We start from the raw sequence: 25905 nt of genomic DNA, 5'->3' as shown, positions 1-25905 counted from the left end.
TGTTCTGAGTTAAGTTTTGTCTCTGAGTTCACCTCGGGTCTGTGACCGCCTCAAAACTTCAATCACCACACAACTCCGCATCTTCAGCCAACGCCCAACCACTGGCTTCCCAAGATGTCACTTTAACGACTACTTAGTGTTTTTTTTTTTAAATGTGAGCCAAAATCATCAAAATTAAAAGAACCAAAGACTTAAACTACTTCAGTTTGTGTGCACTTAATTTATTTTATACATTTAATAATTTGAGTTCAATTTCTGAAATAAAAGAACTTTTCCACGACATTCTAATTTATTGAGATGCACCTGTATTTTATTTGTATGGAGCAAAAAAACAAACAAAAAAAAACAACTCCACCATTCAGGGTTTTATGGAAAAATGGCCAGACTGAAGACTTTCTTCAGTGCAAAATGCATGAAAGCCCGAATTTGCTAAAAAGCAGTGGCTGTCTACAGATTGTCGCCATTTAACCTGAAAGAGCTTCTGTACAGAGAACAGAGGATCACAGACAGAGGATCTATACAGAGGAATGGCATAAAATACTCAAATCCAGGTGTCACATCATAGCCAAAAAGACTTGAGTTTGTAATCACTGTCAAATATGCTTTAACTAAGTACTGAGTTAAGGGGTCTGAATATTTAAGTCAATGTGATATTTAATTTTTACTTTTCATAATGAATTTGCAGTTACCACAGTTTTCTTTGTCGTTATGGGGTACATTGTGTCTAAACATGGGCAAGATTAATGATAACCATATCCATAAACAGAGAAGGAACCTTTTTGTCAATTCTAAAATCTATCAACAAGTCTTATCAAAAAGAAAGAAAGAAAGAAAGAAAAAGAAAAAATTCAATATCAATTAAACTGTATGTGAACATAACATCAGCATCAGAATGAGCCATTGCAAATAATAATAATAATAATAATAATAATAATAATAATAATAATAATAATAATAATAATAATAATAATAATAATAATAATAAGTAAGAACCCATATTGTTTCACCACTATTTAATGGGAAGTGATTATAAGCACAGACTCACAGGGGACTCATTCTCTTTTGCGTCCTTAACTCTGCTCTCTTCCAGTTTCTGCAACAAACATGAGAAAATAATCAAAAAGTGCCAAGGGAAAACAGTTAAGAGCAATAAAACCTGAAAATACTGTCTCGTTGCCAGCAGATGGCAACATAGCAACATGCCGTGAAATACTATTTTTATCCCATGTATGATTGATAAAGGTAAACATAAAAGAACCAGCTTTTAGGGTACGTTCACACTGCAGGGCTTAATGCTAAATTCCGATTTTTTTTTAAAAATTAGATTTTTTTGCAAGGCCGTTCACATTTCCAATTAAATGCAACCTTTTGTGATCTCCTGTGTGAACGTGAAATGACCCAGAAGTGATCCGCATGCGCAGAAGAGTACTCAACGGCCAACGACGTCACTCGTTGTTTGCGGAAGTAGCTAAACATGGATGTCAACAACAGTGTAGTCAACAGCGGAGCTCGTTTAGCAATATTAAAGTTATTTAAGCAGCATCGTCCGCCATGGTTGTTGTTTATCTTCTCATTCCCGCCTACTTCAACGCAGAATTATGACGTTTGCACCGTATCAATGACGTACGGGTCGGATTTATTTCAAAAGATCGGATACGTATCGGATTTAGGACCACATACCCAAGTGGCCTGGGTCGCATTTGAAAAGATCGGATCTGTGTCGTTCAGACTGTCATGAAAAGATCAGATACAAGTCGCATAGGGGCAAAAAAATCGGAATTGGGTCGTTTCAGCCTGCAGTGTGAACGTAGCCTTAGATTGCTGAATAACCAAAGGAACAGTATCATCATCTCTTGTATATTACCACCCACTGCTACTTACATCTGTAAAGGAAATAAGCAAGATATAACACCAAACTGTGGAATCTGGTAACTCTGCTGGTTTAGTCCTTTTGGATTTGACTGCGGCCTTTGATACCGTCATCAGCTGGAGTGCCCATGAACTCCAGTAGAGGGCACTCCACTTAGGACTCCTGCATTTGGTGTCCATTCCTATTTCCAACTCCATTTCCCATAATCCAATGCTTAGAGCTAATCACCACCAGGTGTTCCCCATTACCACTCCCCTATATATACTGTGTTTGAAGTCTCAATGATTGCGAAGTCTTGTTTAGTTCTGTCTAGCATTTCTGAGTGGCTTCCACATGTTTGTTTCTTCTGTGTCTGATCTTGGATTGTTATATCGCCTGTGATACTCTGCCGCCTGCCCTGACATCTGTCTGGTATTGTTATTGATTCTGGATATCCCTTGACACACTCAACGCTGTTACCTGAATTCTGCCTGTCTGACCATTCTTATTAAACATACTGTATATGGATCCGAACGTATCTGACTCCATGTTGCAGATACGGTTAACCACTCTATTCTTTTATCTAGACTTGAACAGTGTGTCTGCATTAAGGTCATAGCCCTTAAATGGTTTCAATCATATTTGACAGACAGAAGTTTTTCTGCTCACCTTGGTGAATTTTCGTCATCTGCTGCCCCTCTTTTTGTGGCGTCCCCCAAGGGTCAGTATATAAAACAGTACAGTGTTTTCTTTGTATGTGCTGCCCTTGGGGTATATTTTTAGAAAGCACAATATCTCCTTTCACTGTTATGTGGATGATGTGCACACTTATTTGCATGTCAAAACAAATGACAAAGCTTCATTTTTATCATTATTTAATTGTCTGAGAGATTTAAAAATATGGTTGGATCAGAACTTTCTTTGTCTTAATGAAAATAAGACTGAGATTGTTGTGTTTGGTCATCCTGGGGATTAAAGTGCTTGTGTAGATGCACTTCGTAATTTAGGTTTGTATGTTCGTCCATTTACCAAGAATCTCGGTGTGATTTTGACAGTGCTTTTAAATAAAAAAAAAAAAAAAAACTGATTAGTTCTGTTCTATAAGCTAGTTTCTTTCAACTGAGACTGTTGGCTAAAGTCAAGCCCTACCTGCTACGTAAGGAGTTTGAAAGTGTAATTCATGCTTTTATAACATCTAGACTAGACTACTGTAACTCTTTATATGTTGGTTTGGATCAACCATCTCTTCAACGCTTACAGTTAGTCCAAAATGCAGCAGCTCGGCTTTTAACCGGGACTGTTAAAATGAGCACATTACTCCTGTCTTAGCTTCCCAACACTGGCTTCCTGTCCACTTCAGGATTGATTTCAAGACTGTTTTTAAGATTTTAAATGGGTTGGTGCCTGTGTTTTTTTCCAGAGCTTTTACATGTCCATGCTCCTGTTAAAACACTGAGGTTGTTTAGATAAAATTTATTTTATCTAAAAAATAAAGGTGACCAAACTTCTTCAGTGGTGGCATCTAGGGCTGCTCAGATCACGATCGGCCGATCGTTATGTGCATCTCGTCAGTAAAGCCGGTTCTCTAATCAGTGGTAAATTCCATCAGGTGCGTGATTTCACATAGAACAGCTGTTACTACACAGAGCCATTGTTAACAGAGAAGCTGCGCAAATCCACGTTCATTTTCAGCGTTTATTTGAGCATCTTCTCTGTTAACAGCGGCTCTGTGTAGTAACAGCTGCTCTATGTGAAATCACACACCTGATGGAATTTACCGCTGATCAGAGAACGTACTCGGTTACTAACGTAACCTCGGTTCTCTCTAGAAGAGGGAACGAGTACTGCGTCTTAGCTAAGACGCTACGGGAAAAGTCTCTTTTCACGAAATACTGAAGCAAAAAATTATCCTTAATTTAGAATTTTTGTAAAGCGCATTTGCAGCAGTACACAGCCATAGGTGAGACGGCTCGCTCACTCATTGGCTGCTCTGCGGCAACTGCACAGCCTATCGAGCGCAGGCTGATGCAATATCAGACCAATAAGGGCACTTCGCGCCTTTCATGCCACTTCCCGCCGAAACGGGTGTGGCCCAACCCTATAAAAGGAGCTCGAAAAGGCTGACTCACCTGATTTATTTCATCGCCGAAGCGAACCAGAGTGAATCGTACGCACGGCAGAGAACGCAGTACTCGTTCCCTCTTCTAGAGAGAACCGAGGTTACGTTAGTAACCGAGTACGTTCTCTTACGAGAGTTCTCTCGTACTGCGTCTTAGCCAAGACGCTACGGGAACCCCATGTAAAACGCCGTGCGTCCAGGGATCACACACCAATAAACCTGAAGCAACGCCCAGGATTTACAGTGCACAGTCACCTGAGGGACTCACAGAGAGTCCAGGACAGGAGAGGGGGGGAGCCCTCCGTCCCATATCTAGCAGCACCCGTAGATGCGGCAATATAACATCACACAGTCGAGGCAAGGCCTGACCAATGTGGCAATGCGGGTCTTACGCAATACTGCCCATATAACAGTCGGCAGCGCATAACGCTCACGAACTCAGAATTCCCATCAGGGCCCTGATTCGGCTATACCGACAGCAGCCTTGCTTGCAAGGCGGGAACCTCCAGGTTATAAAACCTGATAAATGTAGACGGCGAGGCCCAACCTGCCGTCATACATATATCCTGCAAGGAGATCCCAGTAGACCACGCCAACGACGAGGCGACGCCCCTTGTGGAGTGTGCTCTGACGCCCAGTGGGCACTGAAGGCCCCTGGAAGCGTAAGCTAACGCTATGGCGTCAACTATCCATCTGGATAGAGTCTGTCTCGAAACAGCCATTCCCTTGGAACGTCCACTGAACGAGACAAACAGCTGCTCAGTCTGTCGAAAGACAGCGGAGCGAGACACATAAGCTCTTAAAACCCTAACAGGGCAAAGAAGACTCGAGTCTCCATCCTCTCCTGACACCGACAGGGCAGACAGGGCAATAACCTGAGCCCAAAATGGCGTGTTGAGGGACTTCGGCACATAACCGTGCCTAGGCTTGAGTATGACCCTTGAGTCATTAGGCCCAAACTCCAAGCACAACTGGCTCACCGAGAGCGCGTGCAGGTCACCCACACGTTTCACTGAAGCAAGAGCCAACAAGAATACTGTCTTGAACGACAGATGCTGGAGGCTAATCGATTGGATAGGCTCAAAAGGGGGACCCTTCATGGCCTCCAAAACCACCGCGAGGTCCCATATAGGGACTGACGGAGGTCTGGGAGGATTCAGCCTCCTAGCTCCTCTAAGGAAGCGGATGACCAAATTGTTCCTTCCTATTGACTGACCGAGCGCTGTTTCAGAAAACGCTGCGATAGCCGCCACATAAACTTTGAGCGTGGATGGGCTCTGCCCTTATCCAACAGCTCCTGTAGGAAGGAGAGAACCTCCGTCACCTCACAACTAAGAGGTGAACATCCCCGAGCTGTGCACCAGCTGGAGAACACCTACCACTTCGAGGCATACAGCTGACGTGTCGACGGAGCTTTAGCCTGAGTGATGGTATTTAGCACTCCCACTAAGAGATCAGCGGGTAACCGTTGAGCGCCCACACATGGAGGGACCACAACTGCAGAACTGGAGATGCTGAGGCCATGAGACCCAGCATCTTCTGACATTCTCTGAGCGAAACGGTCGCGCCGCAGAGGAGAGAACTCGCTGCGCGCTGAATGCCTAACGCGCGCTGTGGTGACTGCCGCGCCGTCATGGAACGTGAGTCCAGAGCTATACCCAAAAACAGTATCGTCTGACTGGGGCTCAGCGAACTCTTCGTCCAGTTGACACCGAGACCGAGTTTCTCGAGGTGATCGAGTAAAACGGCCCTGTGCTCCACGAGCTCCGCTCGTGATTGAGCCAGAATCAGCAAATCATCCAAATAGTTCAGCACTCGCATGCCTCTGAGTCTGAGAGGAGCGAGCACTGCGTCCATGCACCTCGTAAACGTACGAGGAGCTACGGACAAGCTGAACGGCAGGACTGTAAACTGGTATGCCTGGCCCTCGAAGGCGAATCTCAAATGTCGCCTGTGACTTGATGCTATCTGTATTTGAAAATTCTTGTCCTTCAGATCTATTGACATGAACCAGTCTCCTCTGCGAATATGCGCGAGGAGCTTCCTGGTCGTAAGCATTCTGAAACTGCGTTTCACCAATGCCTTGTTCAGCTGTCTTAGATCCAGTATGGGCCTGAGACCCCCGTCTTTCTTGGGCACTAGAAAGTATCTGCTGTACAGCCCCCCCTCGCTTTGAGCTCGAGACACAGGGTCTACAGCCCCTTTGCTCAACAGTTTTGATATTTCGGCCCGAAGTATGTGTGCTACTTCTGTTTTGACCGTAGTTTCGAAATGTCCGAAAGCGTTAGCCACAAATGCCTCTCAGCCACCGTAGCGGAAGCCATAACCCGTCCCATGGCCTGTGCAGCGGACTTAGTAGCGCGGAGGGAGAGATCCGAAGCACACCTCAGATCAGCGAGACAGATCGCTTCAGGTCCTATCTCATCCAGCTTACGGAGGAGATCGCCCTGGAAAATCTGCAGCGTGGCCATGGTGTGTAGCGCAGACGCAGCCTGCCCAGCAGCAGAGAAGATCCGTGCGAGCAGCGATGACGTCATGCGGCAGGCTTTCTATGGCAACGCCGCCTTCGACCGCCGTCCAGCAGAGGGCGGGCAAAGGTGCGCTGCTATAGCCTGTTCCACCGGCGGAAGTGACTGGTAGCCTCTGTTTTTAGCATCGTCCAGTGTGGAGAATGCTGGTGAAACAGATAAACGAATTCTCGCTGAGAATGGAGCGTTCCAAGCTTTCGCCACTTCTTCGTGAAGCTCAGGAAGAAACGGGGCGTGCTTCGAGCTGGGAGAAAGACGCTCATCCGGGAGAAAGCTACCATCCAGCCGGGAACGAGAAGGGGGCGCTGGTGCAGACCACTCGAGGCCGAGGCTCGCCGCGGCCAGCGTGAGCACTCGCATCAGCTCCTTGTCGATATCAGCTCGTCTGCTGGGCCTCTGAGCAGAAGGAGCTCGCCCAACCCTCACTGCCCGAAGCTAGCAGAGAGCACTTGTCCTCTTCCTCCGACGCGGCCCTGAGATCCACTTCCTCGGAGGACGCGGCAGCAGACAGCGGGCACTGACCATCCGTAAGCAATGCAGGGGAGGCCGGTGAAGCGGGGAGAACCGGCGAGCTCGGTAGAGCTGGAGGCGGTTCCGGTAAACGCTGAGAGTAACGCTTTTTACGGCGCTGCGGCGCAGCGGAGGATGCAGGCTTGGAGAAGAACGCCAGGCGAGTACTCAGAGTCACCATCGGCATTAGCTCGCAGTGAGGGCAGCCGATGACAGCAGATGACGTGACGGTCTCCTTCGCTGGGCGAGGCTCTGCACGAGCCGCACGAGGGCATCTTTAAAAAGACGCAGCTCTTTTACGAGTGTGCGTCGCAGGGCGAACACACACAAGGATATAAAAAGGATATAGGCGCCGGAGAGTGCAGCAGGAACGGCAGTGGAAGGCGGCGAAGGCCAGCATCTTCAGAAGTGGCTCGTCCCGCTGAGATGCCTATCAGACGGCGCTTGCGCTCACCCCATACACAGGGCAGGATAATTGAGAAGGCTCAGCCTCAGCTTCTTCACCATCCTCAAATATCTCCTGCTTTTCCTGGGTAAAAACACAGCAGAGCACTAACCTCAGTATCAGAAAGTGTTAAAGATACATCATCATCCCTCCTGAGGCTCTCTCTCGTACGCCGCCATTGAGCGCGAAAGGGAAAGTCCCTCATTAAATAATTCAGACTGATGCACCTGAAATTCTCACAAGCTCATTCTCCTCCATGCCCCAGCAGCGGCAGGTCCTGAACCACGGGAAGCAGATGACTGCCTTTTTCCCTTTTTTTTTTCCTAGGAAAGAGAGGAGAACGGAGCTTTTTCATTGAAAAAACGCTCTCAATGCATGCAGACTGCTTCTTCAAAGACCTCGCGTGCGTGCTCTTCACCCAAACAAATGACGTGTCAAAGATCGTGTGTGTCATTGGGTGTCAAATAATGCCAACACAGATGCACACATTGTCTAAATGCTGGCTAGTAGTCGCAATGATAGACAGAGAAAGATCGCTCTTACCAGTTCTTTCAGATGCACGCTTCAAACAGAACAGTCAGTGAAGACGAAGAAGAGAATGGCGTGTTCTCCCAGTACCTGTTTATAGTTACGCCGGTAGTGATGTCAGAGGCTGTTTCCAGCCAACAAGTTGGTGTTTTTTCAATGCATGCTTCAGACACGGGTCACAACGAGGTGTTCCCAATAGCGCGCCCTAGAGGACGCAGATTGAAGTTCCCTTGAAAGGGAACTGCTGTTTAACTGGGAAAACTAATAAAATGTTTTGTTGGCATGAATTTGTTTCCTTGAGTTTTATTGCCCCACTTGGGTTTTATCACCCTTCCTGACACATATTGTGGCATGTTGACTGAGAAGAAAGAGAATGAAGGGTTACGTAGGTAACCTACTTCTGTGAATGAAGTAAACATGCCACAAGGTGTGGTCACTCGGGGAGCACTTGTCACTAGTCACTAAAAGAGAAAGCGCTGCCTACATCGCACCTGTATTCATAGACAGTGATTGCAAGCAGGGCATGTTTAATTTGATATTTGATATTTGTCTTGTGACAACTCATCCTTAGCAAGACTGACCCATACTGTACCTATGTAACCCTTCATTTTGATCTTATATTGTTTTTTATTTACATCATAAATGTTAAGTTTATAAATTGTATAAAATTATGCTTTTCCACAACACTGTTTGCATAATAACAACTGGTCTACTCACACTCAACACAGCAAAACCAACTTGGTCAAACTTAGTAGAAATAAAACTTTTTCTGCACCTCTTACAATCTTGAATTAGTATTGAATAACTATTTTAGGTTAGTATTTAAAGTACCTTTTATGAACTTTTTAGAATGAAATTCAGCAACTGGAGTATACAAATTTTCAGTGTGAAATATGTAGGAATTACATTCATAGTTATATTCTTACATGATAACAGATGTCTTTGACAGGTGCCTCAGAGCCATTAGAATGGAGTTCCATTTTAACTGCTCCTTTTTTCAACATCTGGGCTGCATTCACTGCACTGGGGTCTTTCTTGGCAACCGGGGGCTGATGAATAAATAAGGAAAAAATAGTTACATTAGTATGTGGGGTATACAATATGTCTGCTTAGTACTTGATATCACATAATCCAAACAGTACTATCACAAACAGTACTATTACAAATAGTAAAACTGGTGCTCTTTGGTCACGTTTGACTGAAAGATTTTCTGTTTTGGGTTTTAAAAATCAAAGCTTTATTGGAATGGTATGAATCTTGGTGACTTTTATGGCATTTGGAGTGTGAACATGAAGAGGAAAAAAAATAAAAAAGATTGAGGCCATGTTTTGAGCAGGTTAAGTGGTCGTAAAAAAAAAAATAGTCACACTTGTGGTCTTCAGTCACAAATTACCGACCATAGGAAAAGAATGGGAAATCGATAAAACACAAAAATTATACTGAACCGTTTGTATGTACTGAACTGTTTGTATGTGATGCAACACTGTTTGATAACCAGCAGCAGAAGAACAGCGAATGCCATGAGTTAAGCACTTGAAAACAAAGCCCACTAGACAGTGACTATGTGCTGATTCTGAATGCATCTCTCACTGACAAAGGAATATAATTTAAAATGCTTGGAGCTTTGTGATTGTGTATTCTACCTCTCTCATTTTATTTTGATAAAGTACCACCTGGGCTGTGAAGTTACAGTAGTAATGCTGGAACTGAAATGTTTTGTGTGTGTGTGTGTGCGTTGGCACGATCACTTAAACTTTTTCCTTTATTTTTATATATATATATAAAAATAATCAATTTTTTTTTTTTTTTACTAAATCAAATATAAGTATTTTTACTTGAATATGTACTGCAGATTTTATATATAAAACATTGTAATTTAATATAATATTTAGTATTTTCACATCTAGGTGGAAAAATGTGTCTGTTTAAAATAAATTAAAAGAAACCTAACATAGTAGAATTTTTTTTTTTTTCTGTTGTACCAAAATCATATTGAACCGTGACCCCCGAACCATGACGTGTGTACTGTTACACCCCTTGTACACACACAATTATACACACACAACTATGAACTGGTGTGACTGTAACTATGTAAATATGTAAAATAAAAGCAATATTTTAACCACAATCCAGTAAAAAAAAAAGTGGACAGCAAGGAAAGGGTAACAATTTAAAACATCAAGAGTGTATAACAGACACATCTCTCTCTCTCTCTCTCTCTCTCTCTCTCTCTCTCTCTCTCTCTCTCTCTCTCTCTCTCTCACTCTCTCACTCTCTCACTCACTCACTCACACACTCACTCACACACACACACACACACACACACACACACTCACACACACACACACACACACACACACACACACACACACACACCACAGGCCATGATATGCATATGCATGATTTGTATGTGATCAATGACACTAATGACATGTTTCAGATGATTAAAAAAAAATGCTTTGTATCAAAAATATTTTTATTTCACAATAAATCAAACTAGGTCCAATGCAAAATGTTTAATTATTATTAGCCATTTAATAAATGTATACATTAAATGTATACATATTTTACAATTTGAAAAATATTGCAATTTTTGTCAAGAGGAAACTATTTCTCAATAATTTTATTTAGAAGTTTTTATATTTCCATAAAGATTTGCCTGGTAATTTAGTTAAATTAATTAGTCATTATAATAATAATAATAATAATAATAATAAGTATTTTTTATTTATTTATTTTGCATTATCTGTAAATTTCAATTAAGGGTGCTTATGCCCTGTTTGTCACTAACCACACATAATTTTCTTTTCTCAAAAACACAATCATGTACATACATGCTGCTCACATATTATTATTATAGCCCAGTTTGTGCTGATTACAGTGTGAGAATATACTTTAGCCATTTAGATGTGTATAAGCAACTGAAAAAAAGCACAAATGTCAGGGCATGACAAAACTTCTCTAGACCCCAAAAATACCCTTAGACCTCAGAGTATTAAGTAGATGGCCCACTTCCAACTCTTTAGCGAATCATGTGCTGATGGTCTGGATCTTCCTCTTGTGAGATTCTGTTCAATATAATAGTGCTCTCTAGCCTACTGTGGGACTGACACTGATTGGGGACCTCCTTAGCCATTGCTGTGGCAGGACAGGTTTACTTGAATACAGCTATCTGAAGCTAGCTGTGTTTTCAAATCACCTTTGCCAGAAACACAGATATCTGAGGATAACTATGTACTAGCACAGTGATCACTCCCTTCATAGGGTTTTTAAGTAGCAATCTCCTAGTGCTGTCTCCCCTTATAGGATTTATAATTAAACAGCCCACTGCTGGTGTTATTGGCAGTTACAGTGGTCCCCTTTCCTAGAGCCTAGCTATTTGAAGATAGCCATATGCAAGCTCAGTGATTGCTCTCATGCCTAGGGTTTTGAGCCCTTACCTAAACAGTGCTGTCTCCCTTCTTTGGGTTGTAATTAGACAGCCCACTCTCTGTGGTCTGGTGAGTTTCAGTCTGTCCCCCTTCTGGTATCCCTCCCTACACATATAGTTATCAGAAATGGATTCAGCCTCCTGTCACCCCTTAGAAACCAGATGACCGTGCTGTGTCTGCCCACAGATTGGCCCTTTATAGGGGCATGAGAAGCCGTTATGGCCACTAAATAGACTTTGAGCGTGGATGGGGACAGCTCCTTATCCAACAGCTCTTGTAAAAATGACAACACCTCTTGTCAAATCGGTAGTCTGAGGGTATTTGCCGCAGTTTAGATACCAAGCAGAGAAAATAGACCACTTTAAGGCATATAGGCATCTCATAGATGAGGATCTAGCCTCCGAAATTGTGTTCAAAACTCTCTCTGGGAGGCTGCAAGGTACCCGCAGAGTGGCCAGTGCTGCAGGGCCCATAGGTCGTGTGACTGGGTTTGGATAAAAATGAGAGGCTGGTCACTGTGTGGGGACCCCACACTCCGAAGAGGAAATTTGCTTTCCTTGAAATTGCTTCGCTAGATTTAAAGCTCTCATACCAGAGCAGTCAGCTCCTGTGTGTGCTGCCACAGCATGGCCGTGGCCCAGACGCATCCAATTTGAAGCTGTCAGTGATAAAAATCAGTTACAGCATTCCCTTTTAATCTGCCTAAAAAAGATCAAACCACTCCTATAAGAGGAGTTTTGATGATCTTTATGTGTAAACACTCTGGCAGATTAAAAATGCTGCGAACATTCTCTTCAAATCCGCTCTTAGCAGATGAGGGGAGGGCAGTCTTTATTCAAGAAGATGAGCCGTGAGCAAAGCAGAGTAAGACTCTTGTAGTAAGAGCGGTCTGTCTCAGCAGCGCAGCTTCAGCGTGGGCATGACCCAGGCGAGAGGCATGGTCAATACAATGCTTTCAGCAATACGAATCATTGATGACAGTGTTTTGCTCCAAACTGCCCAGGAGGATTGAGCAGCTCAACAATAAGGGGCAGTGATCCTCACAATGGCAGATTAAAGAGCTGCGTGGAGAGTGATTGATCATACCCGCAAGTTTTGCCCTTTCTACCTCAGAGTAACTGGGAGGAGAGAAACACAAGAGCAGGGGAGACAGGGCAGAGTGATGCACATACAAATACTAAGCTGCACACATTATGCTTTGATCTGTCTGGGAGGATTAAGCTGCATGTTTAACGAGGTGCACTGATACTTCTGTGTAAGACATACTGGCAGATTAAGCATGCACAATGTGTATCAAGGATTGCTCAAGTCTGAACGTTTAACCCACAAACTTTGTTGTTGCTTCCTCCGATGGTAAAACATGAGCGCGGGGAGGTGGGGCCGCCTTCTGCAAACAAACAGGGGAAGACTGCTTATGATACAAGCGGCCCGTCTGTGAGCATCATAGTGACACATACACACAAATTTGAAGCTACAAGCAGCAGCATCTGCTCCGATCTACTTTGGAGGATAGAGCCGCTCGAAGTAGGAGGGTCATTGATTCTACGTGTGAGACACAGATCGAAGCACAGAGGGAAGAGTGAGTATGTGGGCTCTGTGCCGGTGTGAACTCGCTCAAACCCGGTTGCTTAATTTCCAGGCTTCGCCAATTCTCTCTCCTAGGCTTGCTGAGAGAGGAGAAACATGAGATCAGGGCTGTTAAGTGAAAGGCAGACTGCGAGTGGAAAAGAGCGAGAGTCATGATCGAATGATCATTTCGTCTCAGTAAGCACATAGCTCACTGCCCTTCTGTGGCGTACCGGAGTGCAACAGAGAGAAAGAGAGCAAGCACAAAGCCAGCATGAGATCAGTCAGACCGATTGCTTATTCCCTGACTCCGCTGTTTCTCTTTCCAAGGCTCACTGAGAGAGGAGAAACAGGAGAGCAGGGCTGCCTCCAGTGGAGCCAGTGTGCGAGAGTCATACTTGAGTGAGCATTTTGTGTAAGCGCTCAGCTCACTGCCCTTCTACGGGGGATTCGATTGCAACGAGGAGAGAGAGCATGGTGGAACAGTACTGGCATGCGATCGCAGAGCGTGGCTGCCTCCAGTGGATGCAGTGTGCAGAAGAGCGAGAGTCATGCTTGAATGAGCATTTCGTGTCAGTAAGCGCTAAGCTCACTGCCCTTCTGCGGCGGATTCGATTGCAATGCGGAGAGCCAGCACGCGGGTACTGTGCCAGCATGTGATCGCTCAGAACCTGTTGATTAGCTCCCTGACTCCCCTGTTTCTCTCTCTGAGGCTCGCTGAGGGAGGAGAAACGATAGAGCGAGGCTGCCTCCAGTGGAGGCGGTGCGCAAGTGGAGAAGAGAGATTCATGCTCAAGCGAGCATTCCATCCCAGTGAGTGAGCATTCTCTGCGTGGGGTCTACCCAGACAGATGACGTACTCATTGCTCATCTGCATTGTGGCCACACTTGGAGCGCGACATTTGCAACAGTGTCGGTAGAATTTGCTCTAACAGTCAGTTTATTAATTTACTTATTTAAAAAAAAAAATGTAACAAGAGACTGAAATGTCTGAAATGACGATAATAATAAAAATATACATAATATATATATACTTAAACTCCTTTATATAAATATATAAACTTCTTAGTACAACCTCAAGCATATTACTGTTATGTTCGGTCATATAGAGCGTACTGGGACCTCATCCCTTTCACAAATCATGAGGAAATCAAATCACGAACAGACCCACAAACAAACTATCCGAGTAGAGTTTGCCTGTGGGTCCTTTTAGGGGAGTCTGAGATCACATATTTGTTCACATATTCGAGTTGAATCGCTCCAAGATTGTCTGCAGTGCTCAAACGAACTAGGTGTGAAAACACCCTTATACTACAAGGGGCCTTCATTTAAAATCCAAATGTTTGCAGTAGATTTTCTATTGCTGTTGCAGTCTTCACTTCAGAAAATCTTCTCCAATACAATGTTATAATTAAATCATTGTGGATGACTTTTTGATTTAGGAATTTCCTATACTCTAAATTAAATAATAAACACAATGAAGTAGAATGAAAAGAATTAGAAGTAACAAATTTAAATATGTTACCAAAACATAAATGATATTCATTGAGAGAAAAAGGCACAAAACAATTTGAAATACGATAATGTAGATTAAATGATATAACAAATGTGACAATTCTGTAGATCTTTTCCTCTCTTATGGAATATGAAGTCACCCTTACAGGTTCTATATCTTGGTGACCATGACCTTCATCAAGGAGATGTTTTCTTCCAGGTGATACATCTTGCAAACTCATGTGACAGGTGGAGTGAGACCCGGGAGTGTTGCCAAATTTCTCCCTGCTCAGCTCTAATTTGTCCTTCTCAACAAGCTCAGTCATGCCTCTAGAAAATTCCTCCACATCACTGTGTAAGTCCATAATGACAGTGAAATCCACCTCAGCTTCCAGGCATGAAGTGGAGCTGACAGTCATACTTGAACATTTCCTCTCGATGGCCAGGTAGGTGTCCTTTAAGCCAGCAAACTCACAATTATAGTTGTCTTCCAGTGCAGAGTGAGATTGCTGCTGTTGAGGAAAGAAAAGGGGTAGCGTTTTTCTATACCACATAATGAAACAAACCGTAATGATGGAGAGATGAAGAAATCATAGGTATGATTTTGAGGAGTTGATCATGCTTGAGTGAAACAATCCAGTGTAATGATCCAGTCATGACATCATATATTTTGATGTTCTCACAACAGGTAAATATTATCATATGGTTTGCAGCAGGTTTAAAATTTTTATATTGTGATAATTGCTGAAGATTTTGTCACGATAAACCAGTACTGTACACTGCTAAAAACTGGTTTTAAAATTAAAAAAGGTTACTAATATATATATATATATATATATATATATATATCGGCACCCTTGGTAAAATATGTTCAAAGAAGGCTTCACAAAAATGTATCCTTTCATTGGATAATAAGAATGTAAAATGTGGGGAAATATCATTATGAAATAAATGTTTATCTCTAATACACATTGGCCAAAATTAATGGCACCCTTTTATTCAATACTTTTTGAAACCTCCATGTGCCACTTTAACAGGTCTAAATTTTCCAAATGGAGACCATTCCTTCATCCAGAATCCCTCCAGTCCCTTTAGATTCCCAGCTTTTCCTGTTCAGTTCACTTCTCTCATTTTCCGTAGGGTTCAGGTCAAAGGACTGGAATGGCTATAGCAGAAGCTTGGTTTTGAGCTCAGTGACCCATTTCTGTGTTGTTTTTGAGGTATGTGTTTGGGTTATTGTATGGTTGGAAGATCCAAACATGGCCCATTATAAGATTTCTAACAGAGTCAGTCACTTACTGATTTTTTATCTGTTGGTATTTGATAGAATCCATGATGCCATGTATCTAAACAAGATGTCCAGGACTTCCAGCAGAAATATAGGCCCACAACATCAAAAATACAGCAGTATATTTCATTGTACACATGGGGTACTTTTTTTCTCTGTGTTCACCAAACCCATCTTGAATGTTTGCTGCTAAAAAGCTCATTTTGTGGTTTCATCTGATCATAGAAGCGAGTCCCATTTAAAGTTCCAGTCATGGCTGATAGCTGAATATGATTTAGTTTGTTTTTGAATGAGCTAGGATCATTTTAATTGTAACCCTACCAAACAACATGTGTTGATGTAGGTTCTGTTTGACAATTTTTTTTAAGGTTTTCTGAACTAGAGACTTAACTATTTTCTGCAATTCTCCAGCTGTGATCCTTGGAGAGTCTTTAGACACTCAAACTCTCCTTCTCACCATGCATTAGGACGATATAGACACACGTCCTCTTCCAGGCAGTTTTGTAACATTTTCTGTTGGTTGGAAATTCTTAATTATTGCCTTGATGGTGGAAATGGGAATTGTCACTGCTCTAGCTCTTTTCTTAAAGCCAATTCACCAATTTGTGAAGCTCAATTATCTTTTGCTGCACATCAGAAATACATTCTTTGGTTTTTCTCATTGTGATGGATGATTAAGGGAATTTGGGCTTTGTTTTCCATCCTCTTTATATTTCTGTGAAACAGGAAGCCAGAGCTGGATGATTTCATGTTTATAATCATGCTGGAGTGCTCAAAATTGTGAATATGAATGGGAATATACTTCAGAGATATTTTACTAATAAGAATTTCTAGGGGTGCCAATAATTGTGTCCAACGAGTATTTGAGAAAAACATTAATTTCATAATGATATTTCCCCTCCATTTTAAATTCTTATTATCCAATGAGAGGATACATTTTTGTAAAATCAAAAGGATTATATATGTATATATATAGTGTCCTCTTAATGTTTCATTAATTTTTCACAAAAAAAAAAAAAAACTATAAACAATTAAATACAATAACAAAATACACAATGGAATGTAGGCTATAATGTAAACAAATAAGAAAAACCATATCAAATAAAAATCTGAATGGCTTTTTTGCAGTTATTTGAAAAGAAGCTAATGAGCATTCTAAAAATAAATTACAATTACAATCCATCGCATGCTCATTACAGCAAAATAGGCTACCAAATTATCAGATATCGGCACATGTCTAGTATGCAGGAAAAAGGAATTAATTGACCAAAGATAATTTGCATGCATGATTTTGAATTGGGACATTTTTAAGGGTTACACAAACACTAACAACTACTGTCAGAAGTCATCCTGACCACTGACTGAGCAAGTACATTAAATTGTCACTTGGGACACATAAAAAGTATTCGAAAACATGCTTTTAATATGGTGTTAAAAGGTGTTTTTTATTTTTTATGTTTTCATGCAAGAACATGCAAACTGTGTGGAATGAGACACCTTAACATCATATTGTGGGTCTTCAAGAGTAGAAGCAGTGGACAGAGGCTCCTGCAAAGGAAAAGCAGAACAAGAAAGAAAGAGATGCAGTCTAAAGTTAGCTGTGTTACTGAAGCAACACACCAGTAAAGAAAGACATACATTGCTAAACACACACACACACACACACACACACACACACACACACACACACACACACACACACACACTTAAATCAGGCTGTAAGTGACTATAAAATTCTTTAGCTCTCAAAATGTGATTCCCCTTCAAGGGAACTCCACACTGCGTCCCCTAGGGACACCTGAGGACTTGCACGACCTATAAGTTATCTGTTTGGGAGAGGAGCATGAATGTTCAGTGCTTGAGGGCATTAAATGCATTCATTGGGAGAAATTCTCAATTAAAAAGCTCAGATCGAGCATGTCGTTATCCTCCAAGGATGCATAACAGACATTTGCACCTCGCAGCTCTGGTCCCGATGTTGTTGAGACACACTGAAAGCTCCAATCGTGGGGATCGCAGGTGGAGCTTGTGGAGAAAATGAAGAAAAGTTTGGAGAATGAGAAATATTTCTGCTTCTTTTGTCAAAATGCTCACTCGTGAATCGTCCGATTCTGCAGTTACAGTGCTGCCCACTGATATTGGCAGCCTTGGTAAATATGGGCAAAAGCGGCTGTGAAAATGAATCTGGATCATTTATCTTTTTAATCTTTCATTAAACAAATTCACAAAAATCTAAACTTTCATTGAAGTAAAACAAAAAAGTGGGGGGAAACTCACAATATGAAATAAAAAATTCTAATTTTAAGCACACCAGGGTGATTATGAACATGAAATTGTACAGCCATGACTGTTCAACAGGATTATAAATATGGGAAACACAAAGGCCAAATTACCTTAATTAGAGTAAAACCAAAGAATATGATTCTGATGTGCAGAACAAGATTGTTGAGCTTCACAAAATAGAAAGTTGCTGTAAAAATATAGCTAAAGCATTAAAAAAAATCCCAATTTCCACCATCACAACAATAATTAAGAATTTCCAATCAACTAAAGATGTTACGAATCTGCCTGGAAGAAGGCATGTGTCTATATCGTCCTAATATACGGTGAGGAGGAGAGTTTGAATGGCTAAAGTTCAAAGTTCAACGTTTAAATATATTTCTAATGCACTGAATAAAACAACAACATTGACCATAGTGCTGTACAAACAGTAACACAATGAGCAGAAGACAAGTGTTAAAAAGGGATCACTTCCATATAATTAAATAATTAATATAAAAAGAAACCATAAAAAGACTATCAAAATACTTATCTTAAATAGGATCAGAAGAGATATATATGTTACTAGAAAACATCGCACTTATCTATGATTGAACAAAATCATAAAATAAGATGTTTTCAAATGGCTTTTATACTGACCAAGCGTCAGTACATCCCTAGCGACAGGCTGTTCCATAATTTAGGGGCAGTGACTGTTAACACGTGATCCCCTCTATATTTCATCTTAGACCAAGGAACAACGAGAAGTTTCGGTGATTGAGATCATAGGGCTTTTGTTCCTGAATAGATCAGAGATATAAGATTTAGTCATGGAAAGATTTAAATACAAATAATAATATTTTATAATGTATCCTAAAATAAACAGGCAACTAAGGCAATGATTTTAACACCAGGTGAATATGTAAGGGTAATACCATCTACTGTACAGTCTGTCTAAAACTTTAGTTTGAGCACCATAATATAGCGAATTGCAGTAGTTTAATCTTGAGATGATAGATGGATGAATAGCTTTTTTTATAATCTTTCTGGGATAAAAAAGGCTTAATCTTAGATTTCATCCTCAATTTGAAAAAAAAAATATTTATGACAATTTAATTTATCTGCTTGTCAAATTTTAGTGTGCTATCGCAAATCATCCCCAATTTTTCTTTTCTTTTTTTTTTACATGATTTTGCCTATAGGGTCTCAGGGACCCAGCTTAATTTGAACTGCATTGTCAAGTTCAGAGGGACCAAAAATAATCAATTATGTTTTTGATTCATTTAGGCTCAAAAATGTATAGACATCCATGCCTTGATAGCATTCAGACAGGCCAACAATCTTTGCATGGCAGTGGAGTAATTTTACTTAAATGGTACATACAATTGTGTATCGTCTGCATAGCAGTGAAGGAACACACTGTATTTATGCAGAATCTAACCTAATGGGAGCATATAGAGAGAGAAGAGAAGCGGTGCTAAAACAGACCCTTGAGAAAAACCACATGATAAAGGTGATGAAACTAATTTACACTCACCCATACAAACAGAGAAACCTCTATTTAACAGACAGGATTTAAACCAATTTAAGGCATTTCTAGAAATGCCAGTACGTTTCAAGTCGTGATGAAACTAATTTACACTCACCCATACAAACAGAGAAACCTCTATTTAACAGACAGGATTTAAACCAATTTAAGGCATTTCTAGAAATGCCAGTACGTTTCAAGTCGTGAAATGAGAATCTAAAAGCAAAAGTGCAGTCATATTCCGTTGATTGTTTGCCAAAAAATATCATTAAAAAACCTTTAATAATACCGTTTCTGTCAATGATGCTTCTTAAAACCTGACCAAAATACTTCACAAATATAATTTTCATCAAGAAATGATTCCAATTGAATAAGAATACATTTATTTACAATCTTGGCCAGAAATGGAAGTTTAGAGAGGTCCATAGGTCTTAAGTCTATAGTTGCAAAGAACGTTCTTATCCAGATTTTCTTTTTTTGAAAAGGGCTGAACTACAGCGTGTTTACAGTGACGATCCCTAAAAGTTAGCTTTTATTTATTATAGAAACTATATATGGACTGACTATTTCGATAATTTGCCTTAACAGAGGTGTCGGAATAATGTCTTGAGGAGCAGATGTAAGCTTCAACTTAGAAACAATATCATTAAAAGTGGATATGGAAAAAGACAAATATGTACACTATTGTATATCATTTCGAACCACTAATATTCGACCAACAATGAATTGTATAAAGCTTTCACATAATTCACCAGACTTATCGGCAGACACCTCTAATTTAGGGTTCAGAACAGAGTCAATAGTTGAAAAAAGAACTCTCGGATTTTGGCGATTTTTCTCAATAACATTTGTGAAATTTCACAAATGTTCTTTCAACATTTCATAAGACATTTGTAACTTATGTTTCGTCCATTTCCATTCACATCTTCTGCATTCCCTTCTTAGGGACCTGATATGTTCAGGGACTCTCCAAGAATCACAGCTGGAGAATTGCAGAGATTAGTTGGGTCTTGGGGTCAAAAGACCAAAAAAATAAATAAAAAATAAATAATAATAATTCAAACAGCCCCTACATCGCCACATGTTATTCAAATGGGATTGTATTACAACAAACTCCAGCATAGTCAGTTGTCAGACACGACTGGAACTTCCTATGGGACTGACTTCCATTGTCAAATAAAACTAAACAAAAAACAACAAAAAAACCAACAACAACAACAAAAAAGAGCTTTTTAGCAGCAAACCCAGCAGATGGGTTTGGTTCAAACAGAGGTACAAAGTACCTAATGCCCACAGTTAAATATACTGCAGGATCTTTAATGTTGTGGGCCCATTTTTTTGCCGGAGGTCCTGGACATCTTGTTCAGATGCATGGGATCATGGATTCTATCAGATACCAACAGATAAGAAATCTAAACCTGTCTGCCTCTGTAAGAAATCTTATAATGGACCATGTTCAGATCTTCCATCAGAACAATGATCCAAAACAAACATAAAAAATCAACCCAAATTTTTTCACTGAGAATAAAATGAAGCTTTTTGTCACAAAAAAGTCTCAGTTTCCTGACCTGAACTCTTTAGAAGATAAGTGGGGTGACCTGAAGAGAAGAAGCACTAGAATAAAGCTGGTAATCTGAAGGACCTGGAGAGATTCTGGATGAAGGAATCGCTCTCTTGTCAGGTCTTCTCCAAACTCTTCAGGCATTATAGGAGAAAACTCAGAACTGTTCTCTTTGGAAAAGGACATTGCAATAATTGGGTGCCAGTAACTGTGGCAAACGTGAACTAGAGAAAAACATTTTTTTCATAATATAAGTTTCCCCCAATTTCAATGTTTTACTTTAATGAAAGGTTTACATTTTTTGAATGAAAGATCAAAAGGATAAACAATGCAGATTTATTTCCACAGCCACCTTTGCTTATATTTAACAAGGGTTCCAATATTAGTGGGCGGGGGGCACTGTTGTAAGCTGCTGGCATCATCCAGACGAGGACGTGGATGTAGTTGGTGATGACGAGGAAAGTGTGTGCACTGAGTCATCCCACTGCGCCAGCTCCGCATACAAGAAGATAATAGTATAAGTGCTACTAAGAGACTGGAGTTGGTTGTTGGCATGAGAAACAGAGGTGTATGTGGTTAAATCTAGTGGACATTGGGAGAAAGGAGAAGAACATTTTCCTTGATGCTCCACTCCCATCCTCTGGGCTTTTTGGCACATCTGTTGAGGCGTTGGTCGAAAAGTTTAGGGAGGCGAGGGCACAGTCTGCAGACTTCAAGAGGTACATGCCTGATCATTCTAGATCATCTTCCAAAACCTTTGAGGGTGCTGGTCCTATCACAGACAGGACCAGAAATCTAGCGTGGCCACTCATGCTCCTCCCGTTTCCAGGAGTAGGGCACACAGGAGGCATGATGCTAAAGAGAGTAGAGAGTATCTCAGGAAGGAGATAGAGAAGAGGCGAGCTGATAGCAGGCACTTTCTAAGACCCCTTAGTGCTTAGTGCTGGGTGTCTGCCCTCTCTCTCATAGGCCGCCCCCATCTCCAGTGTATGTTTACCACTATTCTTGGTGGTCAGGCATGCACCAGGGCATGGCGTGGTTGGTATTTTGTTGTCCAAAATGACCCCTTGGGGATGCAGTGTGAAGTTCTCATGAAGGGGAACATTTTGGGGCTATGCATAAAACTATGGTTTCCTGAGAGGGAATGAGACACTGCGTCCCCTTGCCATGCCTTGTGCCTTCCTGTATCATGTCTCCTTCAGACAAAGAAGTTGATGAAGTGCATTACCGACACCATCTTATACTTCTGGGTGCCCTCCTAATGACGTCACAGGGTGCATGACCCAATGGGATTGGAGTGTTTTCACACATGCTTCAGACACCGGTCATGCTGAGGGCATTCTCCAAAGTGTCCCCTAGGGGACGCAGTGTCTCGTTCCCTCTCGGGGAACCACGGTTGCATACGTAAACCGAGTAGTTCTTGATTTGTATTCTAGAGGATAAAAACATCACAATCTTATTTAACATGCGGGGGTTCTTCATATCTCCTAGTGGGTTTAAAAAACAACAACAACAACTTGATTTAAAAGAGATTATTAAGAGTGAAACAATTCACAAAAAAGTTAACATTTAGTAACAGAAGTTTAACATTGTACTATCTACAATGTACTACCTATATTGGCCCAAAAAAATAAAATAAAATAAAAAATTCATAAGTGACAGATTTAGAATGCTCTACTTGGGGAGCAACTCCATGTGTCACAAACAACACTACTCATATAAAGTATATGGAAGACTTGACTCACAACTGATGGACAGGTCCCCTGGTCACTGTATTTACTTTGAAGAAATGGGCTAATCTAAACAAATGGCTAAAACATTTAACCTCCAGAAAATTATAAAAATATTGATGAAATAGTTTTAATATAAATATATATTTTTGGTGTAGGTGACTGCATATTAAACAGAAAACTACTCATTAATGGTTAAACTGTAGGCTTATCTAACCCCTTTCTTCATGGGCAAGCAAACAGTATGGTTTTACATGTACTGTAAACACAAGTATGTTTAAATTATTAAAAGAAAATCAATGAATGTGTAAATCAATATTAAGTTTGTGCAATACTTGTTTGTCCAGTGTCTGACAATTTTAATAAATAAATGCCATGTTGATTACCAGAAGGTTCTTTTTGTTGGCTTCAAGAGTTGGGTCTTTGCTGAAAATGTGACTATTGCGCAGAAAGAAACCTGATTCTCTTGCTTTCTTTGTTTTGACTGGAGGTGTTGGAGGGGTATTTTTTTGGTTAACTGTCTGTCTGGAGAAATGAAGTTCTGAAATTCTCTCATCAGTATGCAGAAGATCTCTGCGGACTATTCTGTTGGTATGTTTTGTAGAGTCTTCATTCCGTATACCTCTTTCTTTTGGTGAACTCTCAAGACTCTTTATCGCTTGATGCTCTGAGCACACACATATGTCTTTGATAGCTAAAGACAATTCCTGACTTATATTACCTTTCACTAGACTTGTGGTGCATTTTCTATGGAAATAGCTAGTGTTCCTGTTTTCGAACTCACAGGGGTCAAAGTGTCTCACGAAAGATTCATTCATACTGTATCTTTTAACATTTATTTTCATTAGTTCAGAGCCTTGTCCAATATCTAGGTCATATTTGTTGCCTTGGCTCCTCACTCTCTCAGGTTTTAATGGAACACTTCTTGTTATATCTGTTCTCACATGTTCAGTAACTCTCTGGCTAGTTTTTCTCAGTTCCATGGCCAGTTGGATTTCTGCAGATTCTTCCAGTTCAAAATTGCTTATCTTCTTTTCAAGACCCAAATATTCTGTTTCTTTCTTCTTTGCTTTAACAGATTTACCTTGAATATCACTATTATCAATCATGAGGACATTCATGGCTTCAAATCTGATATCAGTCTTGACACTTTTCTGCTCTTCTTTGCCAGGGCCACAGAATGAATCTTGGTTTTCTTGTTTGCCTTCAGTGTTCATAATCTTTACTTCGTCGGATAACTTCTCTTGACATTCTACACATTTTCTTGCATCATCAGACTTTCCTGAATCATGCAAATTTTCATGCATCTTTCTTGATCCCTGATTGGGAATCTGCGAGTTTTTTCCCATTACTCTGTCAAACTCTGCATTTTCTTTAATCCGTGTTGCAGCATATGTATTTGTGGCTGGCTTATTTAGCTTTTCAGCAATGGATGATGTCAGTGTTTCTTTTCTTGTGGTGAAATTTTCAAGATGACAGATCACAGTCTCCTTTATAAGTTCAGTATTGTTGTCCTCATCAGACTCTACACTATCGTGTGTGATGTTTGAACCTTTGGCTTCTGTCTCATAAACAAAGTCCCTTGACTTCCCCAAGTTTAAGCTTTGAGGTCTTTTTTCCCTTCTGACTTTATGTTGAGAACTCTCCTCCAGGATGTCTGTAATTGTAATCTTGTTGTTAGGCTGAGACTCAGCAAGTGGTGTAGGCTCTTTTTGTGATATTTCATGAGACAGTTTAAATTTAATCTTTGTTGTGGCATCTTCCCCTGTGATTATATTTTCCTTAGATTCGCTTGACTTGTCCATTAGTGATATTTTTGAGGATGCAAATGTCTTCATGTGCAATTGTGTTTCATCACTGTCCTCTCTCATTAGGTCAACATGTGTCATCTTGGTAATTTCCTGTTGTTTTTCTGTCTCCTCCTTTTGAAGGGGATCAATGACCAGATAATGTGTAGGTGTACTAGCTTTGTACTTTCCTTTCTCCTCCATTTCAAAGTCGAGCAACACCCATTCTTCAGAGCCCTATTTAATCATATAAATTAAAATTGTTAGTTCTTTAACTTGTCATCAATCAGTAACCATTACTGAATTTTAAATGTCAAAGGAAACTCATGTGAAGTTACTAGAGTCTTCTGGATGAAGCCCTCCACAGAGAGGCTGTTGTCAGGTTCCCCTACCCCTGCACCAACAGCCTGCTCATAGATGGCCAGCTCCAAGAAAAAGGAAAAAAAAAAAGAAAAAAAAAGAAAAAGGGGATAAACCAAAAATCATCTATTATTATGAACATTTAAAGAGCAATTTAAGATGATGAAAAAAAATATGAAAAAGATAAAAGAAATAGCAATACAAATAAAATTAACACAGCATATAAACAAACATGAAAGGATGAATCAGTATAATGAAAACACAGCAGCAATAATGACTTGGGCAACCATTAAATACAATAGCACAACACAATGCAACATAGTAGAGAACTGAATTTAAACATTACAAATTAAAATGCTAAAGCAACATGACATCCATGTCAAATCCATTATATCTGGTAAAACAAAAATCCATATTAGCAAACAACAATTAGTATGACAATAACAACTACACCACATTATACTAGCTATTTTTACCTTTACTGGACTAGTCAATGCAAAATTGTTCCAAAATGTGTAACTACTGAACTGACACTAAGGATTTTCCTTGTCAGTTGAGTGAAAAGACTTTGCACACAATCAATAAAGTGTTTACAGTATGATGCACATATAAGTAATGATTGCAACCAAACAAGAAAGTAGAGACTAAACCAAGTTTCAGCACATGTATTAATATTCTGTCCTAATGCAGTATTTCCATACTCACAGCCTTCTTCTCTGGAGTGCCGTCTGGGGATGTCCCTGACAGACGTTTTTCCCGGTTCATCAGTTTGCTGTTGGGCTCCCTGAGGGCCCGCTTCAACTCATTGATGCTGGCTTGGTGCTTCAAGAGAACATCCTCTGATTTGTCGAGAAACTACAGAGAGTACCAGAGAAAGAACATCAATGATCAGGAAAACATCTAGTAGGATTTTAAATATTTA

At 40.7% G+C, this 25905-nt stretch overlaps 1 protein-coding gene across 10 annotated transcripts in view; it reads right to left on the bottom strand.

Annotated features, from left to right (window-relative positions):
* Positions 1-25905, bottom strand: part of LOC132126686 (band 4.1-like protein 1) — a 342878-nt gene that overhangs the window by 36676 nt on the left and 280297 nt on the right. For 3 of the 10 annotated variants that reach the window (XM_059538113.1, XM_059538115.1, XM_059538117.1), the window contains 5 exons: positions 25689-25838; positions 17256-17306; positions 14638-14982; positions 8906-9028; positions 1046-1093 (listed from right to left, as the gene is read on the bottom strand). In XM_059538113.1, the coding sequence (XP_059394096.1) occupies positions 1046-1093; positions 8906-9028; positions 14638-14982; positions 17256-17306; positions 25689-25838 (717 nt within the window). The other 7 variants (XM_059538111.1, XM_059538112.1, XM_059538114.1 and 4 more) reach the window with 7 other exon arrangements.

This window comes from Carassius carassius, chromosome 44 (assembly GCF_963082965.1).
Source record: "Carassius carassius chromosome 44, fCarCar2.1, whole genome shotgun sequence".
In the NCBI taxonomy this organism is placed as follows: domain Eukaryota; kingdom Metazoa; phylum Chordata; class Actinopteri; order Cypriniformes; family Cyprinidae; genus Carassius; species Carassius carassius.
The sequence above is the reverse complement of the archived record's forward strand: the minus strand, read 5'-3'. Positions and strand labels throughout refer to the sequence as shown.